This window comes from Centruroides sculpturatus, unplaced genomic scaffold, assembly GCF_000671375.1.
Source record: "Centruroides sculpturatus isolate CEXI.00-Female unplaced genomic scaffold, Cexi_2.0 scaffold40, whole genome shotgun sequence".
NCBI lineage: Eukaryota > Metazoa > Arthropoda > Arachnida > Scorpiones > Buthidae > Centruroides > Centruroides sculpturatus.
Window position 1 is genome coordinate 476,366 of NW_019384602.1, and position 26,600 is coordinate 502,965.

General features: G+C 29.9%; 2 protein-coding genes across 2 annotated transcripts in view; one reads left to right on the plus strand and one right to left on the minus strand.

Annotated features, from left to right (window-relative positions):
* The window catches only part of LOC111625066 (syndetin-like), a 59,967-nt gene that overhangs the window by 27,841 nt on the left and 5,526 nt on the right, over positions 1-26,600 (plus strand). The window contains exons 6-11 of the mRNA XM_023368096.1: positions 3,703-3,757; positions 3,933-3,968; positions 5,516-5,598; positions 9,423-9,564; positions 10,149-10,289; positions 11,426-11,552. Of these exons, the coding sequence (XP_023223864.1) occupies positions 3,703-3,757; positions 3,933-3,968; positions 5,516-5,598; positions 9,423-9,564; positions 10,149-10,289; positions 11,426-11,552 (584 nt within the window). The remainder of the gene's footprint in view (positions 1-3,702; positions 3,758-3,932; positions 3,969-5,515; positions 5,599-9,422; positions 9,565-10,148; positions 10,290-11,425; positions 11,553-26,600) is intronic.
* On the minus strand, positions 1,243-1,767 carry LOC111625032 (thromboxane-A synthase-like). The gene is made up of 2 exons (XM_023368037.1): positions 1,624-1,767; positions 1,243-1,545 (listed from the first exon to the last, which is right to left on the minus strand). Exons 1-2 carry the CDS (start codon positions 1,721-1,723, stop codon positions 1,313-1,315), a joined length of 333 nt encoding a protein of 110 aa, XP_023223805.1. The 5' UTR covers positions 1,724-1,767; the 3' UTR covers positions 1,243-1,312.

Here is a 26,600-nt window from a genome sequence, read left to right on the forward strand (position 1 = left end):
CCCTATAATTACGATTCCTATAAAACTACGAAAAAATATACGTATTTTGGAAATGTTGAGTCGGATTAGTGTAGAATCGATTAATTTTATGGAAGAAAACCTTTCAATCAGCCGTAGTCCGTAAACTTGACACGTGTCGGGCTGTGATTGGAACGACTTGTAAGAAATCGGATTCCTAATAAATTGGAACGTATCTATATCTTATAGGGGGATCGACTGTACTAAGCTCTACGTGCCCATAGCACTAAGAGGGCCTCCTTTTAGCAAGACTTTAACTCCACAGAGAGTTTAAAAAATCTAATTGAGAAGAATGTTTTCGTAAATAGCGAGTTTTATAAAAAAAATTATTGGAATTAATTAAATACTATTAAGAAACGAAAACAACCGAGTTTTTATATGTTGAAAATGAAACACTTATGTAGTTTCATAGTGTAACACTATCAACTCCACGTAGATGAGTACTATGTCCTACTCTTCGCAATAATGATATAGCGCATCATCATCTCGCTATATCCTTGTTGCAGGAATTAAGTAAATGTAATATATACAGTATATTTAATTACATCCTTTTTCTGTGGATTATATCTAGTTTACTATTTTTAAATTTTTTTCCAAAAAATGGTAATACGTATAAAGGCAGAAAATCGGATGTAGCCAGAAATTAATTGATATATACAAATTCCATCGATATTTTGTGGAACTATGTTTATGTAACTATGTTTATGTAACTGCCGAGTTCGTAGCAATAGGTCGAACGGCCTAAGAGAGCTTAGCGAACAAACAATCATCCTCATATGAATGTTTGTTTGTTCCCTAAGCTCTCCTAATAGATGTTTCTTTTTAATAATTTTTCGCTTCGCTCCCTGATGACCGAAGCGATTATGGATAAATTTACTGCCCTGGGAATCAGGATCAAATCCGGGCCATTCATTAAATCCACTCGGAATTGATCGACGAATTCGCCCTCTTAGTGCTCACATAGCAAAAAAAATTTTAAAAGAAGTTACTTTCTTTAAATGATCGAACGCAAAATCTTGATAAAACAATAAAATTTTTCTGCATGATTGTAATTTTGTTTATTGCTTGATCTATTTCGTACTGAATTTTTTTTTAAATCTTTCATATTAGATTATTTAAGCGTTTCCGATTTCTTTCTATTAAGATATAAATGGAATTAATGAATAACGCATATTTTTAAAATAAACGGTTATTTTACCTTTCTATTCCTAGCAGATTTTAATTTTTAACTGTAAATTCGTTTGAAGAATTGTTTTATACTCAGTTGAGTAAGAGTAAGAATTTTAATTTAGAATTAAATAAATGAAAGATAAATAATATATATAAAATCTTTGTACTTGACAAGAATAAGAAAGCATTTATTTACATGTGTTTCCCATGTTTCATCTATTTCCTTCAACAACTTCTCTTGGCATTCTGGATTTAATGCCATTTGATAAGCTAAGAATGTCATGGTTGTTGTCGTTGCATCGTGGCCACCGATAATAAAAAGAACACACTGAGCAACAATTTCGTCGAGTGTCATTGCTAAAACACAATATATTAAAATTATGAAATAAATCACCAACAAGAATTAATAAATGATAATGAAAGAAAAATGGATACTTTTATGTTTAGGTTGAACTTTGTAATTATTTATTTCATTCTCTACTTCTTTCAAGTCTTCGGCGGTGTTTTCAAGTAATCCTTCCTGAGCGTCCATCATTAATTGAAGAAAATCGTTTCCTCTCTATAAAAAATTTAATATCTCAATTTCTTATCTAATCAAGGTCAAACAAATAATTATTTTACTTCAAAATGATTTTGCTGTATTGCCCAATTTATTTACAATTAGGTGAAGTACCGGCTTCGTTCAGGGAGTTGATATGAGATTGTGTGGTAGTTGGAATAAAAGGATAAACTTTAAAATATAAGAGGTAAAAAAATTTTATTGAAAACATATTCTAACTATTTACAATACTTGTTTATAAACAACATTTTGCTCAAAAACTTTTACAAATAGGCAAAGGCACATATCCCACTGACTAGACAACTGGCCTCATTGAACTCAACAGTGATTTTTGCAACATAGCCACTACTGAAAATGAATTCATCGACCAAATTTATCCAAACATTGTTCACAATTATACCAATCCGGAGTGGCTATTTCAAAGGGCAATTTTGGCAACTAAAAATAATATTGTTGACGATATCAATTTTAATATTCAAAAGAAAATTTAGAACTGGCAAGAACTCCTCTTCTTTTAAGTTTGGACATTGTATAAAATATAAATCAAATCAACTTTTTATTAACAAATACACTAAGTACACTTTACATAGTTTTCACACTTTATTTTCGATTTATATTCAGTTACTGTATCACTTTGACTACTCATACTTNGGCAATTTTGGCAACTAAAAATAATATTGTCGACGATATCAACTTTAATATTCAAAAGAAAATTCAGAATTGGCAAGAGCTCCTCCTCTTTTAAGTTTGGGCATTGTATAAAATATAAATCAAATCAACTTTTTATTAACAAATACACTAAGTACACTTTACATAGTTTTCACACTTTATTTTCGATTTATATTCAGTTACTGTATCACTTTGACTACTCATACTTCATGTTTGTTTTTATTCATTCACTGCATTTGGAATTTTCACTTCTTTTTTGGTTTTTCCTTTCGTCACTGATAAGAAACTGAAGTTTAAACCCACTACAGATCTTGCTTTATATCCCCCACAAATGGGTAGTCCCACCCATACAAAAAAAGCTTCGAATAGTCCACAATGTTCCAGAACATTCCACAACATTTGAGAGTGTTCTGGAATGTTCCACAATGATCTGGAATGTTCTGGGTGTTNTTTTCACTTCTTTTTCGGTTCTTCCCTTCGTTACTGATAAGAAACTGACGATCGAACACACGACGGATCTTGCTTTATATACCCCCACAAATGGGTAGTCCACCTATACAAAATAGGCTTCGAATGGTCCACAATGTTCCAGAACATTCCACAACATTCGAGAGTGTTCTGGGATGTTCCGGCATATTCCCAAACATTCCAGAATATCCAGGAACATTCTGGAATGTTGTGGAATGCTCTCGAATACTCTCGAATGTTCTGGACTGTTCTAGAATTTCTACAGGGTGAAACTTCCAGCCCTTATATCTTGAACAGCACGCCCTTCAGGTAAAAACGGGAACCTTCTTCATAGATGGGGATAGAGGGCTACCACACCATATAACTCCCTTGATCGTACCGGGACTCTTTTTTGAGTTTTAGCGGCACGCACATTGTACACTTACCTTTATAATATATATTGATTACATAATCTGTGCTTCAAAAAATTGAGTCAATCATGACATTGAAATTGTTCAATCTTAACTGCTTAGAGAATCTTTTTATTTTAAATAGGATTTGGTAAAAGATAACTATTCAAAGNCTGTTCTAGAATTTCTACAGGGTGAAACTTCCAGCCCTTATATCTTGAACAGCACGCCCTTCAGGTAAAAACGGGAACCTTCTTCATGGATGGGAGATAGAGGGCTACCACACCATATAACTTCCTTGATCGTACCGGGACTCATTTTTGAGTTTTAGCAACATGCACATTGTACACTTACCTTTATAATATATATTGATGATTACTGCTTTGTTAAAATTGTGTTTACCTATGCTATATTTAAAATTCATTGTAGCATAATGGGGGAGATAGAATACAAATTAAGTGAAACTGATACCAAAATATGGATTGTAATGTGATGTGTAACTACATGATCTAGAAATTAATCTATAGAATTTTCTGATAATTTTTGCTAATATATAAAGTATGTTAGAAATAATTTATTTTTATATGATAAGTAAGGAAGAAAACTTAGAATAAATAATATTTTAATATACTAATTTTGGTAAATGGTTATACTTATAGCAAGAAACTGATGTACGATTAGGTGAATTACTTGAAGTAAGTAATTTATAAATCATATTTTTATCATAGTTCATAGTACATTAGATATTTACAAAAGAAAAAATAATAATAATAATAGTTTGAAAGCTATGTTTTTACAATAAAATCAATCAGTAAGGAAAATTTATGGTTTATACATTTATTTATTTGAATATAAAAGTATTCATCTGAATATAAATATAGTTTTATAATTCAAACTTTGATGATAAAGTAATTTATTTAAATTTTTATGTTTAATAAATAAAAGGATTAGAAGGAATTATTATCAAATTTTTCTTAACTAAAAATCTGATCTTATAGAAATATTAAGAAAAATTATTAAAAAACAATTTAAACCATGATTTTCAAGAAATAAGAGAGAATATTTATTTTATAAATAAAACTATTATTCATTGTAGAAAAATAATTTATTCACAAGAGTCTTAGCAAACAAAGTCTGACTTCAGATTAACTTTTATTATTGATCAATTTTAAGAATCAATTGATTAAATTTAATGATTAATACTAGTAATGTCTCCAGATGGCAGTTCAGAAATGCATATAACTTAAAGAAATGATTAATCAGTCATAAATTAACAATACTGTATTTGTTAAGCACTATATTTCAAATTTTAATATAGTTTTATTCATCATATAAAGTACTCAGCAAATCACTATACATATAACTAACACCTTATCCTTGCCGAGAAATATAATTTATTTCAAACAAATGTTAATTCAAATTTGGTTCTCAACCTGAAGATGGCCTGTGAATCAGGCTGAAAACATTTGTTTGAAATAAATTATATTTCTGGGCAAAGATAAGGTGTTAGTTATATGTATNTTAGAGAAGTATTAGACAATTACATTTATTTTTTTTATAGTAAATCACTAATATATTTAAAAAAATTTTATTACTAAGTTTAATTCAAAGTGATTCCAACTAAAGACAGGAGTATTAGAATGTAAGAATTTAGAACTTTTTGAGTTTAAAGAGTTCTTGTTGTTCCCAAGAACTTGTGTTAGATTTTCAAGTAGTTCTTGGATGTGATCCTTATGAGTTCATATGACAGTGAACAAGATAATTTGAATACCAAAAATGAAGGTTTCTCTCTGCCATTAGGCATTATAATCACACAATAATAATACAGACCAAGTTACCCTGTGATCTGACTTCTCTAGGATTTTAAAATATATTAACAAATTATTTTTTCATCTCCAGTAAATTTTCATATTTTATTATTTAACAGATATGGAATTGTTAAAAGTTTTATAACTTAAGTGAAAAAGTCTGAAAATCTGTTAAAAGCCAAAAATTAATCTTCAAAATCATTACAAAGACTAATTCTCTAAAATTATAAACATTACATATTTTGTAATTTTTGATATTTCAGTTAGTTAATTCAATAATGGAATGAGAGAAATGAGGTTTTTTTACTCTGTTATTGAATTCAATATGAAGTAGAAATAGTATTTATTAGACAAATATTAATATATATGATGAATGAGAAATTTTAAATGTTTTATTTAAAATATATTTCTTTATTAAAATAATTGTTTTAAAGGAGGAAGATTATCCCGGAGCAATACAGTTGTGTCTGGAATGTCAAAAAGCTGCTAGCACATTTAAACATTATAAATGTATTTGGTAAGTAATTTTTTATGTTGTAATTTTGGATTAAGCAATTTCTTTACAGCATCAATTTCAATATTAAAATTATTTAAATTATATTAAAAAATTAAGTTTTGATTTTTATTTATAAGTTTATCAATGTGATAAAGAAATAATAACTAGATTATTAGTTTGTCATGAACATACAGCATACCTATAATAATTGTGATACAAGAGATGTTTACAAAAACTAGTTACTTTATATTTCAATGTCGTTCATTTTTCTGAAACATATACAATAAAGGATTATTTAAGGTTCCAAATTAAAACTTAAAAAATTGAAATTTATGTCACTTACATGGCATTAATTTGTACTATCATTATAAGGTTAATGTCATAGATTTACAGGATGACAAAGACCACCCATACACCCTGTTTTAAAATTCAAGGAAACAAGTTTCATCAAAAATCTTAAAATTTTGGTAAGTAAATTGGGTATGCTCTATTTGAAAGGTGATATTTTCAACTTTTGGTACTAGCTGGAAATGGACTATCCAAGCCAAAGTCAAAATTTTCAAAATGGAATATGATACTTTTTATTTTAGATTCAGATTAAACTCATGAGACAAGTTTTGTCTCAAACATTTTTTCTGAAAATGCTTCCATTGACCATAAAATGATCTGTAAAGTGTGATAAACTCTGCTTGACAAAACATTATTAAAAGCCGTTTTGTCACAAAATTTTCCAGCTGGCTGAATGTTCAATGTCAACAAATGTAAACATTACACATGTGTTTACATTTCCATTTCAAATAAGTTTTCATTTTCAGTTACACATTTATTAAGGGGTCTTAGTAATCTATGTTGCTGTGACCAGAGGATTGGCACCTCTTTGGTGCCTCATCAGGAGTGACACCTCAGAGTCTCATTGACCTGAAAGCTGCATTGGTGAGGTTTGGTTTAAAAGTAGGTCACGCAAGCAACTTCATGTGCAGGCAATCTGATTCAGGATGGAGACTGTTGGGTAGTGGGTTGGTAGCTACTCACTTGGATTCCAATTAACCAAACAAATAACCTCATTTATAAAAAGAGGAAAAAATATATACATGTCGCGAGAGAAAGATTTTACACTAGAGCATGCGGAGGATAAATGCCTTGTAGAGTATTTGGAGATTGGATACTTGCCGGTTGGGTTGAAAAGAAGAAAGTTCTAGATGATAGTTCTTAGTTCAGAGGTCGACAGTTGATAGTATGGCCACAGGTGAGAAGGATGACATACCTGTAGAGATAATTAAAATTATTTATCTGATGATATAATAGAACGAGGTATCTGCTGATATAATAGAACAATATATCTGAACATATAATAAAACGATATATCCAGATGTATCCGAAATTTGAGGCATGGAAAATGAGTGGCTTGGTTGAGGAACTGGTGACAATTGCTGATAGTTGGTAGCTAGTTGTTATATTGAAAGGATGAAATTGGGACAGCAGGACAGAAGGTCGCGTGAAAGCATCTTTAATGACATTGAGAACTTAAAAAAAGATATACTGCCAGGTGTGAAAGTTGACAGATAACAAAGTTGATGTTATGACGTTAAATTGTTTAGTTGAAGTTCTGATTCTCACATTGCCATGTCCTATGAAATTTGTTGATGAATGAATCTTGAATCTCAAACACTGTTTGTTTTACATAATACAGTAGAGAGTCATTTATCCAAAAGTTGATTATCCGAAAGAATTCCAGTAAGCAAATTTAAATTTTCGCTAGTGTTGTGACGCTGTAATCTTTGGCTATATCTTGGGCTACTCCAATATTTTTTTATGTTTGTGTATGTTTTTAGCTGGCAGCACTGTCACTTTTGTGTGGTGTTTTTCTGAGGACTGTGTGTCATGCTGAATCGAATGCTTTTGATACTAGATAACTTCTAAAGTATAAATTTTTTTTTGTTTTTATATTTTTCAATATATTTATTTTGTTTGTAAAAAATAAAGAAATAATTTTTAATGATACAATAGCCACGATTATCATTATAAAAAGTTTACATTAGGCTTAACATCGACGAAAATTCAACGTCGAGCGACACACAACGGAGAAAAATTTCAACACAGGATAGGTTAATGTACTTTTTCGTACACAATCGGTTATCCGAAAAATAAGTTATCCGAACAACCCCAGTCCCAAATTGTTTCGGATAAACAACGCTCTACTGTAATTATTTTGTATACAAAAATCAATATAGACAGAAAGATGGCATAATTATGGGTTCTTGTATAGACCATAAATTGGCTGAGTCGACTATGATAAACATAGACCAAATAATAGCTAATATACTGGGCTTAAGTTTTGTAAATCATTATGTAGATGATTACTTTATTGTATACTAGCAGACCCCACCACGCATTGTTGTGGCTCAAAATGTATCTATTATAAATTTATAACACTTCCCCCATGGGGGAGGAAATTTTTTGAAAAATTTCTTCTTAGTGTACATTCTCTTGACATACCCTATTAAAACGCAATCAAAAACCCACATCTAAAATAGTATAAATAGAAGCAGAGTTCTTTACTGTAAGCCTTAATCCTAACCATCTCCCATCAGTGGGGTTGAATTTCGACATGTATATTATATAAAAACACGTGCGTATTCGAATGCAGCATTGTGTCAAAATTTCAAAGGAATAGGTAGGAACAAACGAACATTACATTTTTATTTATATAAATAGATAGATGATGATCTGCTTTAGTTCATTTTCACAGAAAAGCATAATGCCTCACAGAAAACCAAACTTAGGGTGTCGTACTTGTAGCGCCATCTGTTGGACATAAAAGCCTTAACCTAGATTATGTCTTTTAATTCAGATGAATGTTTAACAGAGTAATATACAGCCTATGTCCACCCTGAAGTTCCATTCTAAATATTGGTGAAAGAATCGGGTGAGTAATTTCGGAGATTACCTGCTGCATACAAACTTACATACTTACAAACATTACCTCTTTATAATATTAGTATGGATGATAATGAGAAAATTAAAATTAAAGATACCTTAACTATTATTAATATACATACATAGCAATATTGTATTTGAAATTGAAGAAGATAACAACAACAGATTACATTTTTTGGATGTAATGCTAACTATAACAAACAAAGAAATATTTATTAAGTATGTAAAAGAAAGTAATGTATTCAAGGTAATGAATTATACTGTTAGTTTTCTGATATATATAAAAAGAAATACTTTTAATATGTATATTAGCAAAATTATAAATAGAACAACCAAATTAGAGGGCAAGAAGTCAGAAATAGAAAGTGTAATGAAAATATACTTGTTGTTTTTATAATTTATATGAGCAACTATACATATTTTGTACAGCAAGTGTGTATAAATTTTGATTTATATTATATTGTAATGTTTTGTTTCAACTTTGGTTATGAACCATTATTATAATAATTTTTCCCATTGTTGTTTTGATCCATCAGTGATTGAGTGGATAAAACTATTGAACACTGATAATTTTGAGTTTGAACCTGACCAATGGGCTGGCCATGTGGAATTTTTGGATTTTCTTCACATGCGTAAAACCTAAATAGGAGCTAGTTTCCTATAGAAAGGCCTCCCAGGAGACATCCACAACAAATTGACCACATGCTGCATTGCCTTATTACGTTAATGCAGTCCATTGTTGTTTTTTGTGTTTGAAACAGAATGTATAATATACAAATTTAAAACAGTTTTTGCTATTAATTTAGTATAATTATATATTATTTTATTAATAATTTAAAACAAAATATATATGAGATTAGTATATAAACAGAAAAATATTGTAATTTATATGGAGTATTTGATTTCAGTGATTTAAGTTCAAAACTGAAAGATACTTTAGTAATGACAGAAGAACAGTTAGATGTTGCCTTATCCAAAGTTTGTTGTCAGTTTGATAAAACATACTATGAGAAACTTCAAGCTGCTTATAAACTTCTGGGAAAAACACAGGTATTGTAATGCGTTATTGTTAAATATTTTAATAAGCTTGGTAATGTAATGTATAATCAAATTTTTAACAGCTTTATTAAGTTTTAAAAATAATAATAATTTATATTTTTATTTTTTGTATAATATAAAATATTTATAGAAAAAGTATAATTTTTATGACATTCATTATTACATTTCAATTAATAAAGATATCAATGAAACTGTTTCAGATTTATGATAGTTTACAAGTGATTGTTTTGTTTTATGACTAATTAGACTATTCATTATAATTGATTAAAAAAAATAATAAAAAATAAGATGATCAAATAAATAAATAAAAATTCTTTTTTGTTGCCAATTTCAAAACTCCAGATTTAATTAAATGTTCTAAACATTTAATTCTAAACAATGTATATTTGCTTCAAAGATTTTTCTTTGCTATCAATTTCAATAAATAAAAATGACTCTGAAAAAGGCTGTAATGTTGTTGGAAGATTTCTTAATTACTTTTTTTTTTCTTTTAACTATTATTAGCAATTTACATGTAAAATATTTATTTAAATAATGATCTATGCTAGTTATGTAAATGTTTATTATTTTTATAGACAGCAATGGATCAGTTATTAATGCATTTTACTAGTGCTATTCATAACAAAGCATTTGTAATTGTTTTGGGATACGTTGAATTGTGTGCCGGTCAGAGTGAAACTAATTTCCAGAAAAGGCAATATACAGATCTATGTAAAGTAAGTAAAAAATTCGTGATGATATCAATGATATCAATATTGTGAATATTTTAAATAAAAATTTAGAATTGATTAACTATTGTGATTATATAAAAATTATTCTTTCATTGTATTAAATGTACTAAACAATATTTCATCAAATGCAAGAAAAATGTTCTTAAAAAGTGCTGTGATGAACAAATTCATCTTATTTATCAAAAATTAATGTTACAAATTGAATTTGGAAGAATAATTTGTGTTTTGAAAGTAGAATTTTGTTTGTTTGTAGAGTTTGTAACTATGATTTTTTTTAGATGATTCAGAATTTTTTATTTTTTATCACAGATATCAAAAATTAAATTTGAATATATTTTACTAAATCTATATTTATAGTTTTGTTTATGAAATTTTCTGAAGTATTTTTCATTATTTATTTGAAATTTTAATAAATGTATTTTGTTAAAAATTAAAAACCTTAGCATTTTCATATAAATAGATCATATATCACAATCATTTGTTTATGATATATGAAATGCAGAAGGAATGAATTCCCTGATGATTTTTAATGAAAATCTGGAATGGTGTCAATAAACAACACTTGTTTCATTTGGAATTTTACTATATTTGTTTTTTAGTTCAAAATGGAGATTAAGTTATTCTGAATGTCTGTTTAAAATGAAATAAACACCCACAAGTATACCATAATAGAATGTTCTAACAAAATGTATAGAACTTCAACAGATACTGTAAGAGAAAAAGAATGAAAGAGCAAAAAGATTCATCTTTTTATTATTGAGGAGAGAGAAATAATGCCCATAGTAATTTACAAACTGATTCCTCATAAATATCAATTTGCACTACTGATTCTTGGAAGTAGATGTGCATTGCATTTGAAAAGTCAGCCATAAGATTACTACTAAATGTTGGTAACATTAAAATATAAAAAGTCAGAAAATGTATAAGAGCTAAAGCTACTTGAAATTAAGATACCTCAGAAAAATTTTGCATCAGTTGATACATCTGGTCTATTTAGTGTTAACTTTTTGTTATCTGTTTAATAATATGAACTTATAAAATACAAAATAAGTAATAAAAATAAACATGTGCTTGAAATCAATTTTATAAAATAAATGTTTATTTTAAATTTAAATTTTCAGCATATAACAGCAGAAAGTTTTACACCATGTTTGATAAATCTGTGTAAAGCATTATGGGAAATTATGTGCAGTTACTGGTGTATTGTTGAATGGCACGAAGAAAATGTTAATACATCAAAATATGAGGGTAAGTCTTGGATTTTAATATTTTAATTATGATTTATATGTTTGTATAATTTTATATAAAAATGTTTATCATTGTTATTACCATTTACTGTTTTTAATGAAGTGGTAGTTAGAATTTAAAACATGAATAATAATAATATGGAGTTATTCAAAAAGGATGAGGCAAAAGTAAAGCTGATAGATTGTTATCTGAAATAACATATAGTAACAGTAATGACATGCAAAAAAACAGAAGAAATCACATATACATTACAAATGTTCAATGTGGGTGTTGTTAGTGATACAGCAAATATCAGACAGTTGTCCAGTTCTGCAAAAATGCATCCCAGCATATCCTCTGATATGAATTCCACTGTTTTCAGAGATGCTTTGTTTCAGGTTTTCCAGGTGTGGTGGCATTAGGAGCAGATTCAGTGTCTGTCTTTGTCATAGTTCTGAAATTGGAAGGTTTTGTTTTTGTACTCTTAGATGAATGAAGGAACTTCTTAACTGTGACATATAATTATCACTTCCTACACAACTTCAAGGAAATCACTAAGGCCAGCAACATTTCCTTGGCTTTTAGAATAAGTCCAACAATCTACAACTTCCTCAAAAGAAAGAATGTCCTTAACAAATATGACCTGCTGGAAGTTTGTTTGATATCTGTAATGGATGATGAAACAGGCCAAAGCCTATGTTATATCAGAACTAGTGGACCAAATGCAATCAAATTTGGTGTACATTCTTTCTTCATCATGGGATTTTGATTTCACAAATTCCAAAATTATCTGAAAATTTTATCTAAAAATTTGCCACCAATGTCAGTGCAATTTGTACATTAGATAGGTTATCAAAAAAATTCAAACAATTCAGTGAAGTTGAAACACAGTGCAATGATTTTATTGCAATTTAGTGTGGTGATTATAGATTCCATTGATTGTAACTCTCTATAGGTTACGATGTCACATATGGTAATTTTACACATGTCAAATTGAACACATGGAAATGTTCAGGTGACTAATAAATCAGATTAACAATTCTACTTTATGTGCCTTCCATCTTCTTGTTCTAATTCTTACATTTGAAGAACAATGCACTCAACAGTGGAATAAACTGACTTGGGTGCAGTCGACTTATATGTAGTGAAATTCTGTCTTTTAAAATTAGGAACATCACACTGATAAATAATGATCTTCAAGTATCCCTATAACTAAAAATCTCAAAGGGATCGAGTATGGTGGTTGTGATGGCCATGCTGTAGGAATGATTGGCTAATCACTTTGTTCATGAAGTGCTAATGCAATGACTTTTGCACATTGACTCTGATATGAGTGGGTGTTTTGTCTTGCAAGAAGATTGTGGTACAGAAATAATTTTTATTTATTTGAATACTCCATACATAAATTAGGAGGAGGGATAATGTACTTAATTACTTTAATTAATAAATTGTACTTATACCAAATAGTCTCAACCAAATCGTTGTTAGAGAATAATCCGTGTATTTTATCAGCTGGTTCTTTACAAATAACACTATTAGTACATGTTGATAAACACAAGTGATCGAATTTCTTACAATCAAACAAATAATGATTCAGATTCACATTTTCCTGCATACAATAAGTACATGCGACTGATGAACTTAAATCTATACACAAATTTTTCCATACTAAACGAAACTTATTTAGTCAAGTCTGAACAATCAGTTTTTTTAATTATAAACGGAAGTTACTGATAAATATAAAACACAGACAATTATCTAGGATTTCCAGATACTATGTGTGATATTTAGCCTTGAGTACCCTGTTGTCGTGTTCTCTAAGAAAAAGATTATCGCACTCATATACAATTGTGTTTGTATAATATTTTAAGACATCTGGAGATGAGTCAATTAGGGAAAATTAAATATTAAACCATCCTTTCTCAAAGTGGGCGATAAAGCCCCCTTGTGGGCACTGGAGGCTTTCAGGGGGCAGTAGAAAGCTCAGTGATTAAATATGAGTTTTATTTCTTCTCATTGAAACATTCTTTGATCTCAGAAATAGGATGTGGGTCACACTCTATCTGTCCTATCCATATAATAACGCATGTTTAAACATTATACAGGTATATCTTGAGTTATGTCGTTCTCGATTATACATCATTTGTCAAAAAATATATGGAAAAATGTTAAATCATTTTATTCGACTTTACGTCCGTCCGCCACAAATATTGAAGTTGTAATATCACTAGAAAAGCGTTAAAGCACATAAAATCATATTAAAATATATACATTTACAGTAAATGTTAATATAATCATTATAAATTGTAGAGAGCGAAACATGAAAACATCTATATTTCTGTGTTGTCATCTTTTTTATTGGTCTTTAACATGTTAACTGCCTGCTGTAATATGATATTTTGCATAATGGGGGCCAAAATGAGAAACGATATATCTAATATCTAAATATATTAGAAAATATCTAATATTTTATTTTAATGTAAATAAAAGGGTCGATCTATCACAGGAGAGGGGAGATAAGAAAGATATATGCACGTCGGCGGGCAGTCGTATGGCCTTGAATGGGAGACTACTTTCCCCTGGCTATTTATTTTACAACCCTCTGTAATTAGATGTCCTCCCCTACTTAAAAGTTTTTACATCTTTGTGTTAAAAGTATTTCACACTTTGTTTCCACTGCAAATGTTGTTTTTTTTTCTGTAAATATATATTAAAACTCACTTATATACTTTGATTGTTTTTTGTAATATTATTTACTTTATATGCGATAAAAGAGAATAATTAAACTAGTTTTTGATATTTTAAACTATTTACTATTAAAATAAACCACTAGCAGATATAAAATAGATTTTTATTTAAAAAAAAAACTATGACTGCTGACCTTGAAACACTTCATGAGGCCATACGACGCGCCAGCGGTCGTAGCTAAGGGATGCTCTAGCCATCTGACTGCCGGCATTCCAAGCCAAGTGCATAGACACCCACAAGAGGCCACCACTAGCATGCAGAAAAATGTCTTACGAAGCCAGAATAATTTAACCTTGAGTGAAACTACATTGTTTAATTGATGGCGGGCAGTCGGATGGCTCCGTACGACCGCCCACTGCCCGATTGTCCGTACGGATGTCAGTTAACATGTTAAGTGCTCAATATTGGTGTTTTCCAGGATAGCTCCAATATCTATCATTTGGTGTCGTTGTCAGTGCCACTCGATATTGGTAAATTTAATATAAATTAGTTTATTTTCTACTGTTGCAAGATAATTTTAATAACTGTATTTGTTATTTAACCTTACAAAATCATCTTATTTTATAATGTCTTAGAGTAAACCACATTCACAAATAGAGAGTCCGTGATGTACTGTAAACATCGCCAAATTGCAAACATGTACATTTACAAGTATGTACTGTAGTACATGAATTCGTAAATATAGATTATTTTTTTCTGTACTATATTAAAAACTAAAATTTATTTGTTTGTAAGCTTAAAATAGATTCTTATTAACCATATATTATTAAAAATGCATTTATAAATAAAATACAAAACTGGGAATGGTTATTTGTGGTTTAGCCTAGTGACAAGTAAATTCGGAGACAGGTAAATTCGACTTACGTCATTTTTTGACTTAAGTTGCCTCTCCTGGAACCAATTACCAATGTAAAGCGAGGTATACCTGTATTTGCAGTAACTGTTTTTAAGATATGCAACAGATGGTAATGTAAAAAGGTAAGTTAAAAATATGGGGGCACTAGATTTTTTTTTAATCTCAATGTGGATGGTGGTCAAAATAAGTTTGAAAATTTGTGTATTAAACAGTCCCTTCAGTTTAGTTTAGTATACCAACAGTATTTTAATGATCTGATCGATGACAGCTGCTTCAAGGTAGAATAAGCCACATATTCCAAAGAGGAAGGGTCAGAAATTGTGTTTCTCAAAAAGTTTAAGGTTAATTTAACAAAACATTTCCGGGGAAACTCAAGACCCAATTCAGATCTAATTGCATACGATGGGATCGACCTCTCAAGGCCAAAAAAACGACGGAAGAACATCAACTCTATGGAATTGATGTCTTCAAAACAAAGGTCCCCAGAAGCGCAGGCTGTAAGACCAACTCAAAATAAATAAGGAGGCTGCTAGTTTCTTACACAGGACCATATGACTATTTCTTACCTTTCTCAAAATGTCAATAACTGTATTTATTTAGAGTATGCTTTACCCTTAACATAAGAAGTATAATTTAGAAATGAACCAGAGGCTAACAAGCAAATCCCCAAATAAGTAACTTAATTAACAATACTAATTTCTCTTCCATTTAGGAAAAACTTATCTGCTTTTCTCAGCCTTCCACCTTGTCTAAAGATTATTATTTCGACTTTTAAAAAATTGATACATTAATCCAAGGTAGAAGAATAATTGAATAATCTGTCCAATTTCCTTTATAAATGAAATGCTGGGATGACAAAATTTAGAAGCATGTTTTCATATCTAGTGACATTGATAGGGCATGTCTCTGGTTCAGATGTAGTGTTTTCTTCAAAAAAAAAAAAAGGCCAGAGTTGAAGGATGCCATGAACCAACACCACATGTGATTTTTGGTTAATGTAAGAGAATTTATTCATAAACAAGTGGGTTTTTCATATCAAACTTTGGCAGTTGTTTGTATTAACTACACTATTCAAGTAAAAAACAGGCTTCACTGTTCTATAGAATTTGTTAGGACCAATGAATTATCAATCATCTGTGCCATGAATTATATGGCAAAAGATTTGCTGAGTATAATTGCCAGGAAACAAATTGTGACTAAGATATCCTTTAGGAGTAAAACTGCAATATTTGGTTCAAAATTTCCACACCTTAGGGTAGGACATGTGCAATTGCCATGATATTGTGCATGAACTGCCTTGAAAATTTTCCATTTGCTGTTCCACTAAGGCAATTGCAACTTTCATCATTTTCGCTGGTTTCACCTGTTTGAGACCCCTTCCTGATTTAACATTGTAAGTTCCTGTTTCCTCAAAATGCAAAATTATTTTTCTGAGATTAGTAATGATCAGACGATCGTTTTTAAGAATTTTAAATGTTGGAATTCCTTGAATGTAGCACAAGTATTGTGGCTTTTTTGATAGTAAAGATGTTAAATGAATGATTACAAATCAGCAATCAGATAATGTAATTGCCATGACTTGTCACTAATCCCTGTTGAACATGCTTTGGACTTTTTTTTATAAACCTTAAAGTTTATAAAAAGCAACTTTGAAGCAAGTTGCAATGAAATCAGTGTCAAATTTCATCCTATTGTAAATTATCTATATTTGGAACTAAACTTCTTATTTGCAAAATCAAACTTTCATGATCAAGAAAATATGCACACCAAATTTGGTTGTATTTAGTTCTGTAGTTCTTTCTACACAGAGCTCTAAACATCTACTTTTTAATTATAACCATCCTGTATTTTCACATTAACATTTTGTATTATAGATTTTGATAAAACAAATTTTATATCAAGTACAAGGGTGAATCAAATATAAATGGTAATTTTTAGGGTTTCTCATTTCCCGGTATTTTGCTTGTCCCGGGATCCCGGGATAAAAGTGAACTGTTTCCCGGGATCCCGGGAAATCCCGGGATAGAATTAATTATTTTTAAGGTATACAAAATATCTTGAAATCAAATGATATAATTATTTTCCATTTTTTAAAGTAATTTTAAAGTTTTTTAACCTCCAAAATCATATTAATAATGCTGTGTTAGGTCTATAGGCCTATAATAAAAATTACCTTTAAATAACGTAGAAATTTTCACAAATAGAAAAAAATTAATTAAAGTTTGCTGGAAACTGCATACAACAACAACAACAAAAAATGTTTTGAATTGAGTTAAAAATAAAAAAAATGAACTTCTAATTTAGAAGGTAATTTTCGTTTTTTAAATAAAATATAATACAAAATATTGCAAACTTTTATAAGATTTTAAAAAGCAAAGATGGTCAATACTCCGATAACTCACTCTAATTCTTATTTTAGTAATGAAAAGTCTTGCCACCGAGAATGCCCTTTCCGATTCAATTGATGTGATTGGAATAGTGTTTAATGCATTTAAGAGAAGACAGATATTATGTGTTTTTTCACCTGTAGCCTGGAAGCTTTCGAGTTCGTTTTCGAGATTGTAGTACTTTTTTCGCTCTCTAGTATTCTTGATTTGTCTACCTTGGCTGCTTTAATAGCGGCATCAAGCTTAGAGCTCGATAATTCGGCAATTCATTTGGCTTTAATAATCAGGTTTATGAAGAAAAACTTCATACTTGCAGACTTTGTACTCGTTTGTATCCTTGCCCAATTTGCACAATCTGGCGTCAGGCATTTATTGAAGCTACTGGGCATGGTTAAAACTCAAGACAGCGTAAGCACAATTATTCCAGATATTACAGGTTCCGACAAGTAAAGAATTTTTATAGTCATGCCACAAATAAGCTATATATTGATTATTGACCATTTGTGACATGCTATAACGAGCAAAAATTTAAAAAAACTAATAGGTAGGTTTAAAATTAATAAATACAAATGTATTCTGGCAGTGAATGAGTTAATTATGCTTTCTATTTGCAAAACTCCTCAACCTTAACACAAAATAAGAAAAAAAGTGAATTTTTAAGAAATTTGCGGGATTTCCCGGGATAAGAAAAATTTCCCGGGATATTTCCCGGGTTAAAAAAACAACCGGGATCCCGGAATCCCGTTTCAGAAACCCTAGTAATTTTGCTTACCATGCAGTTCTAGCTATATGATGTAGAGTGCAGTTGATGTTTGGTTTGTGAGGAGTGGGGGAACTGGCTTGGTTAACGAGCGCACTCAGTTCTGTCATCAGTACAGCCATGACCGAGCAAAAGGTACATTCGTCTGTTGCACAACACATCATCATAAAGTTTTTAACTAATGAGGGTTAAACCTCAGAAATTTTTAGTCGATTGAAGGCACAGTTTGGGGACAGTACACTGTCTCAGAATTGTGTGTATATGTGGGCCAGAGAATTTAAGGGTGTGTGAGAACGTGTCAAAAACGAAGGTCATGATCGACACCCAAGGATAAGATCAGATGACAACATCTGTGCCGTTAAAGAGCTTATTGAACGTGATTGCTGGTTAACTGCTGAAGAAATCTGATCAGGAGTAGGTATCAACTATGGGAGTGTTCAATGCATTATCACTGATTCATCTTGGCTTCAGAAAAATTAGTGCCTGATGGGTTCTGAGGCTGTTGACTGGAAATCAAAAACAGGTCAGGTCGGAGATTGCTGAGACTTCTGAATTGATTTTGACAAGGAGGGGAGAATTTTTTTAAGGTGCATCGTCACATGTGATGACATTCCTGAATCAAAAATGGTGAATAAAGAGTGGTGAATGCTGCCCAGTGAAGGCCAAAACTTGTCTCTCAGCCAGAAAAGTTCTTGCAACAATTTTTTTTGATTCAAGGGGAGTTTTACTCATTGATTTTCTTCACGATCAATGAGCAGTGAGTGCAGCTTACTACTGCCAGTTGTTACAGTATCGAAGCAAAAGACGAGGTATGCCTATCAGAAATGTCATCCTTCTTCATGACAGTGCCAGGCCTCACACTGCATTCTTGACAAGGAATAAATTGGAATAAATGGGCTGGGAAACCCTCGAACACCCTCCTTATAGTCCAGACTTGTCCCCCTGTGACTGTTTTTTGTTTGCACCCTTGAAGGAATCACTTGGAGGAAAATGATTTGCAAGCAGTGAAGAAGACGAGGAGCATGTGTACAATTGGCTCATAACTCGCCCTCAATCTTTTTATGAGAGAGGGATATTGAAGCTTCCAAATCGTTGGCAAAAGTGTGTAGAGCTTGCAGAAGGATATCTATAGAAGAACTAAAGTTTTCACTTGTGTATATTATTAATCAATAAATTTCTAAAAAAAATTACCATTTATATTTGATCCACCCTCGTATTTAAGTTTATCAAAATATATATATACTGTACAGTAATACCCTGAACTTACGCAATAGGTGGAACCGAGTGATAACTGCATAAGTCGAATTTGCGTAAGTCGGGTATAATTTTGCAATTTGTGTAAAATCCAAGTCATATGTATGTAAGCTAATAAATGTTCTCGTTAATCTTATCTCGTCTTTTGATTCAGTCACGTTTGCAAGAAAACACCATATAGAGTCTCTCAAATCTCCATAGATATAACAAACACAGAAATAAATAACACAAAATAAATTATAGCTGTGTCGATTCCACGCGACACGTTTGAACATGTAAGCTGAACAATAGTGTGGGGAGAGTGAGTAATCAAGAGTTGCGTGATGCTCAAACAAAAGATGAATTGATGAGATTTGAAAATCACGTAACTCCTGGTTCGAATTCGCGTAAGTCAGGGTAGTGTAAGTCAAGGTATTACTGTATACATATATACACAATAAAACCTCTTTATGGCGACCACCCATGGTTCCTTCAAAAAGTGGTCTTTTAGACAGGTGTCATCCACCTGTCAGTGATTACCACCATATACCACTGTCTGTAATACCACATGGTGGTATTACAGGTGATGCTGTAATACCATATTTCTGTATGTATTTTGTGCATGTTTTAGCCATTTCTAAGCCAAACTCAAAGTGAGCAAAAATAAGCAAATTTTTTCAACGTTAGAGCTATATTGGTATTGTATTTTATCAGATAACTTGATTTACAGAAGTTGTTGTGATTTTATAAGGCAGATTTAATACCAATATTTTGAAGATTAATACAATACTCGCATTTTCTTGATTATAATGCGCACTTTTTTTCCTGACTTAATTAATTGAACTTGGTTCTTTTTGTCCACTCCTCAGTTACATGCATTATGTCATAGATATACAAGCACGTCGTATCTCTCCGTCACTTTGGTTTTGATTTTTGTTATATTAATTTTATTTTAACTTTAAAATACTGTATTTTTTCAATATTTAAGTACAATAAGAAAAATTATTAATTAATAATAAAGCAATTTTATTACTTTTTTCTCATTATACAATTTCATTACATTCTGGGATTGTCCAATAACAATCACGTAATCAAAAAAGGAAAGTTGCCTGTAAAACTGATTTTTGCATTAATGCATTTATTGTTTTTGAATATTTTGTGTGTGAAAATTACTTGGATATTATTCTTCTAAAAATATCGTGGAAATAAGGTAGGTTGATACAGAAACTATTTATCGCATAGGTACTGTATATGAACTTCAAAATAAATAAATAAATGAAATAAATTATATCAAATGATGAGGTCAGCCGATAATTGTATCATGTACAATATTTTTTGCCTCTAAGTAGATGTACTGTAAAATAAATTTCATTTTTCCACAGTTAAACTTTGCTGCTAATTGTCATTATGATAAACCATTTTCACTTTCTCTGATAACTTTAACACAGTCTTCTAACTACAGCATTTTGCATTTCTTTTGTTTTTGGACAATTTCGAACAAACTGAAATGAATTTCCTTTGTTGCTAGACTTATTCGTTAACACCTGCACCTAAATTCAAGGGTGGGAGAAGTGCCAAAAGTGGGTTTGAACAACAAGAGTTTAGACTAATTCATTATATTAGAAGGGGGGAAATATTGTTGAACAATAGTTTAGACCAGATATATTCGCGGAAGTGGTCGCTTATTACAGTTGTTGTGTGTTGTTTTGGACCAAAAATCTATGCCCATGGTCGTGTCACACAAGTGATTGTTTAATACAGGTAACTTATACAAAGACTCTATGTATAAACTATTTTGTGCCAGAAGTGTTTGCCCATTTTGACTGGTTCCCGTTGAATGCAAGTGGTCGCCTAAGCAGTTTTCACTGTATATATATTATTTTGGTAATGAATAAATTCTTTAGACTAGTGTTTACAAAAAGTATTATATTTGGTTTGGTTTAAGAACTTAAAATTGAAAAATTTTTGTTTGTTAAGTTTAAAAAAACATCCAAAAAATTCAATAAGTATAAAATTTTTTGGAAAGTATGAAAATAAGTCTCAGAACATGTAATAAACAGCCAATAAACCTACAAGGAAAGAATGAAAGGATGACAGTTTTTAAATTTTTTGTTTTTGCAATAATTTGTTTTTTAATTTGTTTGTTTTTGCAACAAATTATTGCAAAAACAAAAAAACAGAAAACAGCATTTTAAAAAAATTAAGAATGAAGATTCTTAATTTTTTTAAAATGCTGTTTTCTGTTTTAATATAGGGATGTTCATTTAATTCATGGACAGGCATAAAACTTACCTTAAATATCATCTTCAGAATCTTATTCCTTTTTGTCTTTCTTAAAATACTCTCCCTTGACCTCACATTTTCACAGTTGTACCCATGATTAAGTCTTGGAAGTTTTTTTTTTCTAATAGCATACAAAGTGTCATTTGTGGCTTTGCAAGTTTTGTCATCTGATGCAAAACATTTCCTTTTCAAAGCTCTCCTCGTATGTAGAAAAAGAAAAAATTGCAAGATGGTAAGCTTGGAGAGTATGGCAGACGACAGAACATAGGCACCTATGGCAGTGATCACTGGATGCACAATATTAACTACAATGACAACACTTCACATACAAAAAGTTGCTTTCACAAGACACTTTTAATGTTTGGATATAATGCTGGCAAAATTGTGAGGGGTTTGAGGGCTAATATTTTGAGAAAAACAAATGACTAGAAGATTCTGAAGATATATGGTTTTCTCTCCTCTCCATGAATTAAATGACCACCAATTCTATATTAAAAGTAACTGAGAATAAATTGTAAGTTTGAAAGTATTGCTACTATAAATACATTTATTCTAATTCTTATATTATGTGCATTTCATATATTGAATATGATTTATTATTTGGTAAAATGAATAAACAAGTACTTGCTAAATAGTTATTTGATAAAGTAACAACAAACTAGTAATTCTCTGCTATTACTCCTTTTACCATATAACAAATTACTAGCAACTCTCTAATTTCCAAATTGCTATTATTAAATTTAACAATTTATTTAGTTTATTACAGAAATTTTCATTTACAGATATTTTATTTTTGTTCTTTTAAACTACTGCAATATTTCTGTTTTTCGATATAGTGTCATGTACTGTACTTGTCTTTTCTCTAGAAAAGACAAGTACTCAAGAATATGTAGTACAAGAATGTGCTATATATTCTGTTCAAAAATAAGTTAGTAATCTAAGATTATTGAGTAAATTAATTTAATTTTCTATTTTTCTTAAAATCTGATATATTAGATCAAGAATTAGCAACCTTTTTCACAGGCAGAATTAATTTTTTTAAAAGATTGATTTGTGTAAAAACCAAAGTGCCAAGAACTGTACAATATGTAAATGAAAAATAAATTTTACATACTACAACTATAATTTTTAATGTGCAAATATAATTGTTATGGTGATTGTTTTTAAGGAAAGTAAATTGATAAAAAAACATACTTGAGATAAGATATCATTAAATGAAAATATAATGATTATTTTAAATGAAGTATTATGTTGTCAATATGCCTTTTTTGCCAACTATGCTGTTGTGTTGTAATTTCTCTTTTCATTACTTTTATAGTTTTTTCATTTATTATCTTTTCGATTCAGTTTCATCATTATTTTGTTTACTTTATTTATTCAGTATTTTTATTGATCTGTATTATGTATTTAGTCATTGTAATATAAATTTATTTTATTACTACTGTAATTTGTAGTTATTACTTTTAAAATAGGTTATAGAGTCAAGCTATGCTCTCTCCCATGTTTCATTTCGTCCTCATTTTCCTACGACACAATCATTTTTACTGCCATTGCATAATTGTCTGCTCATTTACTGGCATTAGATAGCTGTAAGGATTTCATATTGTAATGACCATGTATAATGAAAAGAAGCTTCTTCCCTTACATAAGTATTTTTAATTGTTAAGTCTGGAAAATTTATCTTGTGATATTAAAGTAAATTAACCATTGATGAAAAAATACTGTGCTAAACTTTTGTCTGTGGACTATGGAATATAGGTATTTCATAGTAAACATTTCAATAATATGTAATTTATCAGCTGCTGACCTATCTTATCAATCAAAATCTGTATGATGGGGAAAATGGATTGGGAGACACAAATCATTCTTAAAGAGCTACTGCACGAGGGTTAGCTGAACATTAGTTATATCTGAATTGGATAATATGTTATAGTGGAATATTATAAGGCTTGAGTTTAAAAGTTGGAATGCAGTGCAGGAATATAAATTTCAATGTTGTAACAAGGAGATAGCAATCTATTTCAATAATATTTTATGCTATTTAACTCTGTCTCTAATGCTGTTAAATAGTATTAAATAAACCATGTTAAACTTTGTATTCTCTTCTGCTAAATATAGCTTTATATTTCTCTTAAGTCATTTATATCAAGTGTAACTCTCAAGAAAATCTTCAAATATTATCAGTTGTTTAAATTAATTAGACCATTAAATAAATCTCTTAGTGCTGACAAAAACTGAAAATTCTCAAAATTGGTTAACCAGTTTGTAAATGTCAGATGCCAAACCAGTTTCAAAATTGCTTTGAATACAGTAGAATTAATATTTTATTATTGTATTTTATCAATCAAATATATTTATTCATAATAAGGAGTCCTTGTTACAGGGGGTAATGATTTAGATATAAATAATACAAATAATAAGTAAATATAAATTAGTTATTTATATAAAAAATAATTAATTAAACACAAAATATTTCTTATGTTGATTATTCAAATCANAATGGTTTGAATTTGTCCAGTAAAGTCACTGATTTCATTATGAATGGTGGTAATTTCTTTGTGAATTAAAGCAAATTGACTTTCTATTTTTTCATTACTAGTCGTTATCAGATCAACTATCTTCGTCCATAGAAGTGAGGTTTTGAAGTGTCCGATATTTCCATATTTGAAATTGCGGTTGAAGGATTCAAAGTAGAATTTTCACTAACCTGGATAGTTGGTTCTACTCTTCTTTGTTGAATATATTCGGTAATTAAGTTGATTTCACCTTCAGCTGGTTTAGTGTTGAATGATGATTGCGTTGTTCGGTTTGTTGGAGGTCTTCCTCTTTTGGGTGGCGTTTTTTTGAAGAGGGCCTGGATTCGGTTCAATTCCGGACATTAGTAGTAGTAATTGGGTTAATTTTAAATTAATCATTGTAGAAATAAACTCCAAAAAACACAAAAGACAAAATATTCCTCAGTAAAACGAAGTGTTAACAAAAACGCACCAATCTTCCTGACGAACGGAGCGCCCCCCTCCATTATTGTATTTTATTAACATTAATAAAATTCTACAGTGAATTCTTCAACCAAGATTCATGAATATGCTTATATCACATATTATTCTTGCCAAAAAAAGGTCATTGTTTCTTTGATGTTGGTAAATGATGGCATCTAAGTATTTAACAAATAGCATTTGAAAATTTTATCATTTAAAATTAATTCATGTTAGATTTTACATCAATTTTAATTTTAAAATTTAAACAAAAGTAATGCATGGTGGTGTTTTAAAAAAATTGAGGTTTGTAAAATTGGTGCTGTCTACAAATTGTAATGTTGCACTGAAATCTTCTGGTAGTATATCAGTTACAGTATATGGAATTGTCTTAAATCTAAGCATACAAGTCGATCCCCCTATAACACTGTTGATAATTTCGTTTTATATGAATTCCATATTGTATGAGTCACTTAGATTTTACAAATACGTGAGCTGTTCACAGCCCAGCACATATATTTGTAAAATATAAGTGTCTCGTACAACATGGAATTTATATAAAACAGAATTATCAGCAGTGTTATGGGGGGTCGACTGTATTTCACTGCCAACTAAAAGTGAAAATGGCAAGTAAACACAATGATATCATAGTAATAATATTGATTTCATTGACTGTTCAAAACTGATTTTGTTGCCAGCACTAGTCTATTTCAATAATGTAGCCTTCAATTCTAAGAAAATTATGTTCCAACATTAATAATAACGGGCATAGTTTACTAAAGACAGTATCTATTCCATCTTACAATAGCTTAATGAATTCTATTATACTGATGTAATAAAAAAAATATATTTCAAAAAATGGTTATAAAGTAGAAATGAAATCATCTGAAAAAGTACTAACATAAATAGTGTTAAACTGGTTTTGTTAGAAGTAGTATTACCAATATTTATCTAGATTTGGAAAAATGTAAATTATTTGCATAGTAATTAAATTTTAAACTTTAGCATTAATAATAATTTTTGTTTGTTTAAAAACTGGAAAATCTACAATAAATCTGTATTGTAGATTAGTGAAATTTGCAACTGTTTAACATAAACACAATTGTATAAAAATTTACTGCAATAAAAACTGTACAGTAAGATAAGAAAACTATTTTTATCAATAAAATATTTTTCCTATAGTAGTCTCAAATAAACAGGGTTTTCCAAAAAGAATACTACCATTTTAAATTACTATAATTAAAGTAGAGCGTCGTTTATTCGAAAGTCAATTATCTGAAACATCAATTATCTGAAAGAATTCCAGTCGGCAAATTTAAATTTTCGCCAGTGCTGTGGCGCTGCAATCTTTGGCTATGTCTTGGGCTACTCAAATATTTTACGTTTTTGATACTAAATTAACTTCTGAAGTATAATTTTTTATTGTTTTTATATTTTTCAATATATTTATTTTGTTTGTACAAAATAAAAAAATAATTTTTAACGATACAATAGTCTTCGTTAGGCTTAACATCGACGAAAATTTAACGTGAAGTGACACGCAACGGAGAAAAATTTCAACATGGGATAGGTTAATATATTTTTTCGTACATAATTGGTTATCTGAAATATCGATTTTCCGAACAACCCCAGTCCCCAATTGATTCGGATAAATGATGCTCTACTGTATGTTAATTATTACTTGGGAAATATGCAATGTAATCAGTCGATAGAATAACTGTTTAAGTTTCATCTACAATCTGCATTCAAACATGTTTTTGTATACTTGTCTCTAGGAAGTGCTGTAAATGACAGTTTTAAAGTGATCCATTATGACTGATTCCAACT

Excerpts from the sequence above, each read along its gene's own strand:
- LOC111625032 (XM_023368037.1), bottom strand. The coding sequence starts at position 1,723 with ATGATGGACGCTCAGGAAGGATTACTTGAAAACACCGCCGAAGACTTG. Across the intron at positions 1,546-1,623 it reads AGTTCAACCTAAACATAAAA|CAATGACACTCGACGAAATT; the intron begins GTATCCATTTTT and ends ATTGTGTTTTAG.